This window comes from Hesperophylax consimilis, chromosome 3, assembly GCF_061612785.1.
Source record: "Hesperophylax consimilis isolate HC1 chromosome 3, BYU_Hcon_1.0, whole genome shotgun sequence".
Lineage (NCBI taxonomy): Eukaryota > Metazoa > Arthropoda > Insecta > Trichoptera > Limnephilidae > Hesperophylax > Hesperophylax consimilis.
Genome location: NC_142838.1, coordinates 8,440,793 through 8,453,244, shown reverse-complemented (window position 1 = coordinate 8,453,244; position 12,452 = coordinate 8,440,793). Strand labels below are relative to the sequence as shown.

Below are 12,452 nucleotides of genomic sequence, written 5' to 3'. Positions count from 1 at the left end.
TTGGTCTCAAATAACTATGGAAAGTCCTGTCAGTGACAGTTATGGTTTTTAAATACATTTACAAATTTTTTTATCAAGGTCTTCTTAAAATTCTTATTATGTTACCTTTTCAGTGGCTTTTTTTATAACATTACTAGTTACCAAAGACGATTGAATTTTCACTATGTTACCTTTTCAATGTATTTTTTATAAATAATATACTAGCAATAATTTAAAGTGTGTCGGCCATCATAAAATAATTTTGACAACAAAATAAGAAAATGTATTTTAGATTAATTAAATTTTGATGTTAGATTAATATTAATTATAGGTGGTGTATATAAAGTAACTCATTTTCATATAAATAATATAACGTCAGATGGAATTCAATCTATGATGGTGATTAACGCAAGTGTCCTTGTCGCCAAGGTCAGAGTTCACGCGTCAAAGGGTTATTGACGTGGGTGGTCATGAATTCCACGACATGTGGATGTTTATATATTTTTAATGATAATTAATCATTATTGATGGAATTCCACCACATTGTGACCTTAATGTAATACCCTAAGATTGTAGGTTTAAATTGTTGTTGTTTAGTCTCAACTTTAACCCATTCATTGTTATTTTATTAACTAGAATGGCCCTGAGAGTTACAATATTTATATTACATGTGAGCAACCATCGGAAACCAGTCGGTAGAAATCTTATGATTTGACCGTGGCGACTTTAGACCATTTTTGTGCGAGAGGGATAAAGTTTAAAAATGTCATTACTTGTATTATTGTAACTGATTATTTTAATAAAATTATTTCGACATCTGATGCGGAACTCCAAATAAATAATTGCGCTTTAACCACAAAAAAGACACCAACGACTACTGTCTTAAATAGTTTTGTATCATTTTTAAAGTAAGACGCAATAGCGACTGAAAATAGATAATATTTCTTTATAAAAATAATATACAATAATAAATAATTGGCTGGTCTAATCGGGGTTATTTCAAGTTTAAACTTTTTGTTCTGAAGAAACAGATGCATTTTTGTTGAATGTATTTTTGTCATCAGCTCGCACAAATTGTTGTTTTTCTTTCGTGTTTTTAATACACATGACGTCTTTCCTGTCAAACAATGTTAACGATATTGTAATCTACATCCCGGCCACACCAATGTCACATTTAATGTTGTGCATACTGAATTAAGTGCATAGTGCATTTAACAAAATGTTATCACGCTTTACATGCAGTCACTAAAATTAGCAACCTTTAAAGCACACCACACAAAAAACACACTGCCAAGGTTATTGAATAGACAGCGATAAAACTTTTGATTTTCGGTGGCATTTTCAATTAGTCGTAAAATATGTTTTCTTATTTATTCATACTTTACATAGTTGACTCTTTATTGATTATTGCGTTTGAAAGTGTGATCAAATCGACTGTTGTACTGATAAGCAGTGGCGCACCCAGGATTTTGTCTAGGGCTGGCCGAGTTAGAAAAATAAAAATATGCTTTGCATAATTCTTTCAAAATACGTAAATATGTTTCTCTTTTAATTTCTTAATCATGATTACCATGTAAATATGTATAAAACCATATAATTATTATTTTTAATTTGTACTCAATAAAATCGTAAACATAAAACATAGTTCTTACAGATGTTCTCGTGTATGTGCGAACAAGCCATTTTTGAATCATCTATTTTCTCTCTCTCAGTGGTACCTACATCACATTTTAACGAAATAATTAAAATTTTAATAACAAACTTAAATAAATGCCTATTACTAAATGACCGGTGATACACATTAACATAAACACAAAAAAAAATCTTTGATCCCCGAAAAATTCAATTCTGCAATTTTCCTGTCGCGAGGTGCAATCCGTCATGATTGTGAGAAATATATTTCTCATGAATTACGCAAAAACTATAATGGTCAGTGCTTCAGCCAGTACCAGTAAAGTAATTAAAAACCACTGCAAAAGCATTACACACGCATAAAATGCGGCACTTCTTGGAAAAACTTACCCCTCTCCTGGGTGCGCCACTGCGTTAAGGCGATTACTCGGTTTTTAATACAAAAATAATGATGAGATTGATGAAAACTGCTATAAGGAAGTAGTAAAATGGATAAAAGCGTCTTGTTTGCAGCCTTTTATTTATCTGGATCTTTTAGTTGTTCATATTATTGTTTAATAATATTGTTCATAATGTTATAATTAGTGCAAAGCTTTATGTACATAATTTTAATAAATAAAATAACTTATACTGTTTTAATATTCACGACGTTGTCCGTGAAACCAGCTTGGAGGTTATACTGCCGCAATTTCTTCTAAATTAGTTAGTCAGGAAGTGACCTGCCTCGCTTGGTTCCGGTTTGAAGCCCCAGGGTCAGCTGTTGAGGTCACAATTTCACTCCCCTCTTTTGACTATGTAGTATGTAGCCAACTACTGTCTCCCGGGAATCGTTTTACCCGAGGTTTCCCCCGAATATATCGCTGAGATATTCCACAAATTCTACATCAAATTATTATAATAATATATCTTATTTATGAAAAAATATCAAACACACTTATCTTTTTATTTTATTTATTTTTATAGGTCTCTCTTTTTTCTTGTTCAGTAAGTAAAACACATGGAATGAGAGTAGTTGTCTTATTTTTTAGAATTAATTTTGATTATATCTGCCCTGGTGATGGATGCTGTAACGCTGTTCGAAACTTTGAATGAAGAAGGAGAAGCCCAATACAATATAATAACCCAAAAATTAATCACAATCAGTCAAATTTAAGTTTAAAAAACTTTGTGGTTGTTAATGGAATATGACATTGAAGATTAAAGTAGTAAAGTTGACCTATTAATTTCAGGCAAAACAAAAAGCTGTCCATTATGTTGAATCTCATCCACAGTTTTTGCGGTGTTTATCGTTGTTAATTCAGATTTCTGTTATAAAGTAGGTACATATATGAATATCATGCATAATTAAAGAATATAATTTCGGTTGTGATGTGAGTAGGTGCTTGCGTAAAATTTAAAAGAAATATATTGTTTTTATTTTCAGTACCTACATACATACAATGAACGTATCCAACCGTTCTTCCAAGCAGTTGATTGGAGTTGGGTTCGACTCTGGGCTATGGTAATGATTTTTTTTTTAAATTTTTAATTATTGTGAGCTTTTTTTAAATTTCATCTTTACAAATCTTAAATTATAATCTGTGCTAGTATATTCAATAAAACTCTTCAGTAAATAAATTCTCATCAATGTTAATTGATTATCAAACTGGTGTATTCGAAGCAAGAACATTATTTTGGTTGCCCGCGTCTGTATCGTCGTGCATAATACTTAACGCATGGTGCGGTTCCCTCCCTATCGAATAGTATGCAAATGCGTTCCTTGCTGACGGCGATATTGGCCATTTTCTTGGAAACCATGAACACGTGTGTATGTGCATATTTACGAGTGGATGAGGCATCGAGAGGTCCCGCATGTGTTGTTCAATGAAGTCATAAATAAACCAAAAGTTGGTACCAATTTCACCTTGTTTTTCCTCGTTGAGCGAGTCTATCTGGTTTGCATTGCGTTTTGTCGAACTCGGATTTATTTATGTGAATATATTGGAAAAACGTTGCACAGGACAAATAAACTTGTTTGTCTGGATTCTTTTCTACCTATTACCCTCACCACTAAGATTTCTTTAAACATTCGCATTGCGTAAAAAGACACTCCGTAATTTTAGTACCACTGAATTTCAAGGTTATTTGGAAGAAATTACCACAGCGATATAAGCCCCTTCTTTTCGTTTTAATGTGTTGATCTTTAATTATATATATAATGTAACTTATTATACTAGTAGTTATGTAAACAGTAGACCTCGCTTTCAAAAAATGTATGATTCTAATTTTATCTTATTTAATAAATCAAAACCAACATTTCCTCCGAAATCGTAAGATTTGTAAGATGGTATTTAAATACCTACCTACCCAATTATACGATACTATTTTTTGTAACATTTTTTTAAATTTCGAGTAAGGGACTAAACAGTTTGTCCAAAGAAACGTAACTATCACAATAACATTTTACCTAACCTAATATTGAATAACAGTGAATTTTCCATCAGTTTTCAGTGGCGAAGTTGTTCCCAGCTTTTCCCCTCAATGCCACATTGACCCAGTCCCATACCACCCGCACAACACGAGCACGTAGCTTCAATATAATCCAAAGGAAAGCTGAGATTTTTTCCAATCGACTGTCAGCTTATCTTTGCGATAGTTTATTCAAGGCCAGAAACAATAAACTTGGAACTAAACTGTTTTCGGATAACGCTTTGATATCTACATATATATAGGTTAATTTATTTATTTATTTACTAACGAACCAGCCAATGTCAATTGGATCGTCCAATTTCAATTAATTATTTTATAATTTCAAGTACCTCTTTTAATAGTTAGAAAAGTTTCCGCTTATTTAAATTATAATGCGGCTCGGCTTTCTCGTGTTGCTAATATGTACATCGGCATTATTCAGTCGGAGACTTCGATGCATACAAAATCGTACATGTGGCATATTTTGTTATTATGTAGTGAACAATGTACATGACCAAGCGCGACACGCGAGCTTTTTCCATGGAAGCGATTAACGGCGAAACTGGGCAATACTGAATTGCCGCGGAGAAAAGTACTTAGGCGATTAAAAAAAGTTGAATTCTATTGTGGGCACGTTAATGGCTCCAGCGATTGACGGAATCATTGTTTTTATCGTCTGTTTTAACCTTCGTGTCCCGCGTTGACCTTCTTCGACCGTGTAGCATTTCTTTAATTGCGATTGAAGGTGCGCGACTTCGACGAAATGTCGCAGATATTCTATACCTAGACTATGTAATACTGAATTATTGTGTTCTGGAGAACCTGTGATTATTTCGTAGTAAATCGTGTTGGAACTATGATTTCTGTTAAATTAGATTGTACTTGTTTAGTGTTTCCCGCCCATTATTGTTGGTCCCGTCTAACTGCTTATTGCGGAGCACGTGTAGCCTCATTCAAAACTTTATGATATCACCCATGTTGTCAAAATAAAATAAAAATCATAGTACCTAGGTAATTGTTTATTTTTAATGAAGGGTCAATGAGATCACCATCTAAGAAGAGATCATATTTATAAAGTCCTCTCTTTAAAAGATAAATAAATACTAGTTGTATTAATCTTACGCTACGTAATTGTTTATTTTTAATGAAGGGTCAATGAGATCACCATCTAAGAAGAGATCATATTTATAAAGTCCTCTCTTTAAAAGATAAATAAATACTAGTTGTATTAATCAGTATTAATCTTACGCTCGTAACGGCAGCCCGCACGGTACTGTCTTCGCGCTCCCGTTACACCGCAACGTAACACTTTCATGACGGTAGAAGAGTTGTTAAATACGCTAAAAAATGAAGTTCAAAAAATACAAACCGTTAAAGACTCGAAAACTAAAACAAATATCGAAAAAATTATTATTGATCTTGACAATGAAGTGAAATCTGAAATATTAAAAATGCAACAACAAATAATTCAACTACAAGACAAACTTATCGAAAAAAACGACCAACTGGTGGGAAACTTTGAAAAAATAATGAAAAGCGCATCAACACCATCCTATGCACAGGTATTATCAACAACCAAAGTCACTCCTCGAGAAGAAGAGAGATTCTCAATCATCATTTCGTCGACCAAAAATAATGCTAAAGCAGAAGAAATTGAAAAGATAATAAAAAAAGAAATAAATTTAAGCAACATAAAGATAGGAATAAATGGTTTGAGAAAAACAAAAGAAGAAAAAATAATAATATCATGCCCAAAAAAGGAATATGCAAATACCTTAACCGCCGAAATAAAAAAACTGAATGCCGATTTGGTGGTAAATGAAATTCAAAAGAAAAGACCAAAAATAATAATAAAAGGATTAAAATCCAATCTTACTGAAGACGAAATAGTTTGCGGAATAATTACCCAGAACGAAGGAATTGAAGATGTTTACAAGGAAAGTGAAGACAACAAAATCACACTTATAACGGAGATAAAAAACACAAACATAAACGAAAAGCAGCGCCAGTTCACTAGCTACATCATGGAAACTAGTGGCAAAATGCGAAAAAGTCTCCTTGCACTCGGTAAACTAAATATACAGTTTCAACGAGTAAAAATTGAAGATTGCGATCCACTGACTCAATGTTTTCATTGCTGTATGTTCATGCATACGGCTAAAAGATGCCTACACCGAACCAGCCCTCCAATTTGCCCACACTGCATGGGCGATCACATCCTTTCAAAATGTCCGGGAAGAGAAAAAACAGTACCAGCATGTGTAAACTGCACCAGACAAAATTCTAAATATGGAGAAAAAAACACCACGGACCACGCAGCCAACAGTATTAGGTGCAACTATAGAAACAAAATGCTGAAAATTGCGAGGGATCGCATCGATTACGACTAATGATGCATATTATTAATTACAAGTGTAACGAAAACCTAAATAATATGCACAATATTTCAAAAAAATATTACGAAAAGCCCGCCCGCAAAGTGTTAACACGCAGTGATAATGTACAAGCAAACACATATAATATTATAATTGCAAATGTGAAGTGTATTCCCAGCGCCAACATTATTGTTAATTTTATTACTACCTCAAAATGAACGACTTTATAATAAACGCAATAGATAATTCATATAAAATAGACGAAAGGATTTTTGACACGGTAAATAATACAAACGATTTTATAGATATAAAACCTACAGCCAGCCTAATAATAATACACATGAACGTTAGATCTTTGGAAAAAAATTTCGAAGAATTTCTAATAACTATTAAACAATTAAATAGACTTGACTGTATAATACTATCAGAAACGCATTCATCGAGTGAAATTAATTATAATATACCGGGTTACTCGTACTATGCAACAAAATATAAAATTAACAGAAATAGCGGCGTCGCCATATTTGTATCAAATATTTACGCTGTCACAAGTGTAAATGAAATAATGGTGAATAATGTCAATTTATTAAACTTGGAGATAAATTTTATGAATTATTCATTTAATATCATAGCTATTTATCGGACACACTCTTCTGCTATAACCACATACATAGAAGAATTAAAAAAAATATTACAACATCATAGAAACAAAAAAACAATACTCATCGGAGATATTAACTTAAATATCGCCAATGACTACTCCTCTAACGATAAAGATAACTATTTAAATATGTTAGCAGAATTAAATTACATTTCATGTATAAATTCATACACCAGAAACATTATCGGACAACGACCATCTTGTATCGATCACATATTCACAAACACCAAAGATATACAAAATATATCATCTGCGGTAATTAAAACATCTGTAACGGATCATTTTGCATGTATATTTAAATATGACTACAAACATCAAAACCTCTCATTACCAACCACAACGGCCGTTAATAATACTGATAAATACAACTATAGTATTAATATAAATTCTCTCACTAAAATATTAAGTAACGAAAAAGAATGGCAAGAAATATATCAATGTAACGATGTAGAAGAATGCTGCAAAATATTTGATAAAAAACTGAGTTTTCACATAAATGCTTGTAGAAATATTAAATCTAACAAAACATCTTCAAAACTAAAGCCAATCAAACCATGGATAACTCACGGATTAATCATCTCAATTAGACACAAAGAAACACTCTACAAACAATATACAAAACAACCGGAAAATATAACATTACAAAAACATTTCAAAGCTTATAAAAAAAAACTTACATATCTAATAAAAAACACAAAGGATGACTACTACAAACAAAAACTTGAATTATCTGGAAATGACAGTAAAAGGATTTGGTCCATCATAAATGAAATTGTCGATAAAAAACATTTAAAAAATAAAACAATCAACAATGTAAATCATAATGATTCAAAAATCTGCTGTAAAGATAAACCTCTAGAAGCCGCAAATGTATTTAACAATTTTTTTGCTAATGTAGGAAAAAACCTCGCTAAAAAAATCCAACAAGGCCTTACCCCAAATGACCCAAATACTACAGTAAATAATGAGCATAAATTTGAATTATTTCAACCAACAACACCAGAAGAAATTGAACAAATTATTACAGGTATGAAAGGAGGTTCTGCCCCTGGTTTTGATGGGGTCACAATACAAACACTGAAATGTATAAAATCACAAGTATCAAAACCATTAACTCATATAATCAATACAAGTTTTCAAAGCGGAGTTTTTCCATCCATGTACAAACAATCTGTAATTATACCAATATTTAAAACCGGCAATCCGGAAGAACCAACAAATTACCGCCCTATTTCTTTACTATCAAACATTGCAAAAATATTTGAAAAAATTGCCAAAAAAAGAATAACTCAGTTCATAAAGATTAATAATATAATTCACGAAAATCAGTTTGGATTCATGGAAAACAAAAGCACAAAAGACGCCATTGCTAAATTATCTAGTACCATACAAGACGCTTTAGACAAATCATTAAAATGTGTTGGTATTTTTGTTGATCTCCAAAAAGCCTTCGACAGCATATCTCATGTCAAACTAATACAAAAATTAAAGATCGTAGGTTTTAATGACACAGCATTAAGTTGGCTAAAAAGTTATCTTCACCAAAGAACACAAGTTGTAAAAATTAATCACGCATCTAGTCTACCACTCACAAGTGATTTTGGGATACCACAAGGTACTGTTTTGGGTCCTTTACTTTTTATCATGTACGTAAACGATATTTTCAAACAAAACCTCAGTGGAACAGTTATATCTTACGCAGATGATACAATTATCATAATTAAGGGTAGTGACTGGAAAATTGTAAATGAAAATGCAAATAATGACATCCAAATCCTAAAAAACTGGTTCGATACAAATCTACTTACAATTAACGCAAAAAAAACAGTTTATATACCATTCACAATAAATAAATTCAAAACTAACCCCAACATTCATATAATAATACACAACAAAAAATGTAACAAAGATGTTTGTAATGAATCATGTACCATACTAAACCAAACAACTGAAATAAAATACCTCGGTGTAATTGTAGACCAACATATGAAATGGAACAGACACATATGTGAACTTGTTAAACGCATTAGAAAATGTATCTATATATTCATTAGATTAAGAAATGTTCTCAAGATAAACAACCTGAAAAAAGTCTATTACGCACTAGTCCAATCATTACTTCAGTATGGAATCATTGGGTGGGGAGGTGCATATGAAAAATTTTTAAGCTCTGTTAAAGTGGTACAAAAACTAATTATCAAAGTAATTTTGAAAAAAAAACCAACTTTCTCTTCAGCATCATTGTTCAAAATTTTCGAAGTACCAAAAATTGAAGACCTCTATAAAAAAGATGCAATATTACAAATATATAAAGAAACTGTAGTAAAAAAACTTAAATTTAACTCATCCTTAAGGCATAATTTTAACATCCAAATTCCTCTATTTTCAACACAACAAATGCACAATAACTACATTTACAAAGGCATAATATATTTTAATAGTCTTCCCGAAGAAGTGAAAAAAATACCAGATTTTATCTTATTCAAAAAGAAGGTCAAATTTATCTTTAAAAAAAAATTAATATCACCTATCAAATGTTATAACTTCAATTCATGTTTCAACCAAAATTAACGTCACAATCCTCTTTTAAGTTTATATTTATTGTACTGTAATAATGTTAATTACTGATATAAACATGAAATAATTGTCAAATAACTCCTACGCCAAGCTCAAGAGCTAGCACTCTTCATTGGAGTAGAAATTCAACAACATATGTTTTACACTATTACTTATTTTTAACTTATTTTATGTACAATGTAACAATGTTATAAGTTAAACAATAAAAAAAAAAAAAAAAAAATATTGTTACTGAAGGGTCGATAAGGTTTTCTACTTATACATAGATCATTTATAAAGTGATAAATACATAGATCATGTATAAAACAATCATTATTTTCCATGTAGTTACTTTGAAGTTAACCAGATGTTTTTTTTGTTAAATATGATTAATTTTAACATTAATATTTATAGATGCTAGTGTTTTAATTAGAATTGTGGAACATAAGGTTATATAAAGTGATAGGGCCTTGCTTCAAACTCAAGCTTTTGTATATTATGTTCTTGTGTGTGGAAACAAAGGGCATGGTTAATTTATTTTCATTTCATGGAAGGAATAATATTGTTTACTGGACAGTTAGTATTACCATTGAAATGCGTCTGTTAGTTTAAGGTGATAATATTTTTTAGCACATTTGAGATACGCATGCAATATTGTTTATTATTTAGAAGGCATTCTCAATCCTTAAAAAACCCAAGAAGATATCTGAAAGAATGTGCAGTTGTCAAAGAATTATTTGATCATTTCCGACGGAACGCGGTCAAAGATGAAAGGAGACGCCATCGAATGCGAGATTCCCAAATCTTATTAAGTCAGCTCATAAAAAGTAAAAGATTTTTCAAACAGAAAAGGTAAATAAATGTCAGAGATTGGCGTTTTATGATATTTTAAGCGTTTGTAGTAGAAGCATAGGGAGTAAATAGGTCATCAATCCGCGTCTTTTGGGACGAAGAGACTGCAAACGAACGCTCAGGACGCGTAGGCCTCTCGAGGGGTTAGGTAAATCGTTATTTTTTTATATCAGAAGTATGTCAATCATTATGTCGGCCATAGTTGCTCCATTGAGTGTGAAAAATTTGCGAGTCTCGTGGTGCCCCCATTTAATTTCATGGTGATCGACCGTCATCTTCGGGTTTATTTTCGGGTGATCGGGGCCCACATTCAGCACGGTCCATCTCTCCCGATCTTGGCACGTGGCCAGAGCAAAGGTTGCATCCGATCATGCTTACTCTCCACGAAGAGATGAATCCAACAAGCATTCGGTTTGTCTTCATTTTTTCGTCTCACCATATTTATTCCCTGACGCAGTGGGGGAAAGAAAAAACGTGATCTCCGGCCAAACCTAAAACACCTACTTGCTGGTACTCGGTTATTTATCATTTATACCACTAGATTCTGATTATTATTCAAAACCCAAAGTCAAATATACTTTGACTTTTTAAAATATTTTAATTTTCTTTTTAAACACAAATTATGCAATATTACGAATTGAGGGATGGAGACCAACGACCATTTGCAGAGATCAGTCCTTCTTGAGTTTTTATTACTGTATTTATTTCTTTCCAGTCTAATGTAAGCACTATAAATCTGTCTTGAACTAGACATGAAATATGGCACTAGTTGATACTCCAGTTTCATCTTTGTTTATAGAAGAACAAATATTTACATTGATTAGTTATGAAAAATCGTAACATATCTTAATTGTTCATATGAAACATCTTCTGTATTTATGATAACTGATGTTATAATATTCCATGCATATTATAATAAACTGTGAAAATAAAGCCAACGCGACAAAACAGACACATCAGCCAGCTTATGCCGTAACTTCGCAGAAATAATGTATGCTTAATGTTGTAATTATTTATGAATTTAATTAAAAGTACCTATAGTATAAGTGGCTTCGTTTTTCTCGACACCATTCGATTGCAAATAATTGCATCATGATTTATTATAGTATACGGTGTCCGGGGGTAAAGTGCGCTGGGGGTGATCCTACATGATAGTACAAGTAAAAAAGATAAAAACTTTTTTCGTAATTCCAACGTTTTAAGGTTGTTTTTAGGCAACAAAGTTGAATTCTTTGTATGGGAAAATAAACATTGGTATTTCGAAAAAAGTGATTCATCTTTTTACTTCTATCATCATGTAGAATCACCTCCCGAAGTTAGCGCACTTTAGCCCGGACACTCTGTATATATTATTGTGATAGCTGTGCATAAAAATGATTGCATCATTGTAATTTTTTTCAATATTGGAAGTCACCATAAATAATTGATAATGTTCACCCAATTAGCAGTTAGTTCACTCATATTATTTTAATTATCTAAAGAACAAGCTTTTCTATGTACGTATGTCGCACAGTATGATTTTGAAAATTTACCAAAATTCTTTCAGTATCAAAGCGTATTAATTACTTCCTTAATTATGACGAATGCAGTTTTGCTCTTAGATAAAATTGCTCCATTAATCTCTTATGAATAATAAAACGAGTCTTTAAGGTGTGAGGACTGCAGGTAATTTCCAAAAGACACCTTGAAGGCGCTGTAAAATGGTGCTATTATTATCTATCCGCGGATATAGTCTCATTGTCAACATGAAATTATGTTCACACATTTTACATATTTAATTCCGCAATACCTCCGGTGACCGGAGCTTTAATTTAACGATATATTTTATAATAACCCATCGTTGTTTTGCTAAATATTTGTTTTTTAAAACAAAAATGACATTTGAATTAGGAATTATAAATTATCCGAGAGGATTCTTATGAAGTAGATTCACTTCAAATAGAAAAGTC

General features: G+C 31.8%; 1 protein-coding gene across 4 annotated transcripts in view; it reads left to right on the top strand.

Annotated features, from left to right (window-relative positions):
• Positions 1 to 12,452, top strand: part of LOC149424895 (uncharacterized) — a 218,357-nt gene that overhangs the window by 79,774 nt on the left and 126,131 nt on the right. For 2 of the 4 annotated variants that reach the window (XM_089647705.1, XM_089647693.1), the window contains exon 2: positions 3,035 to 3,112. The exons of the other annotated variants lie outside the window; for them this stretch is intronic. In XM_089647705.1, the coding sequence (XP_089503831.1) occupies positions 3,035 to 3,112 (78 nt within the window). The remainder of the gene's footprint in view (positions 1 to 3,034; positions 3,113 to 12,452) is intronic. 4 annotated transcript variants of the gene reach the window in all.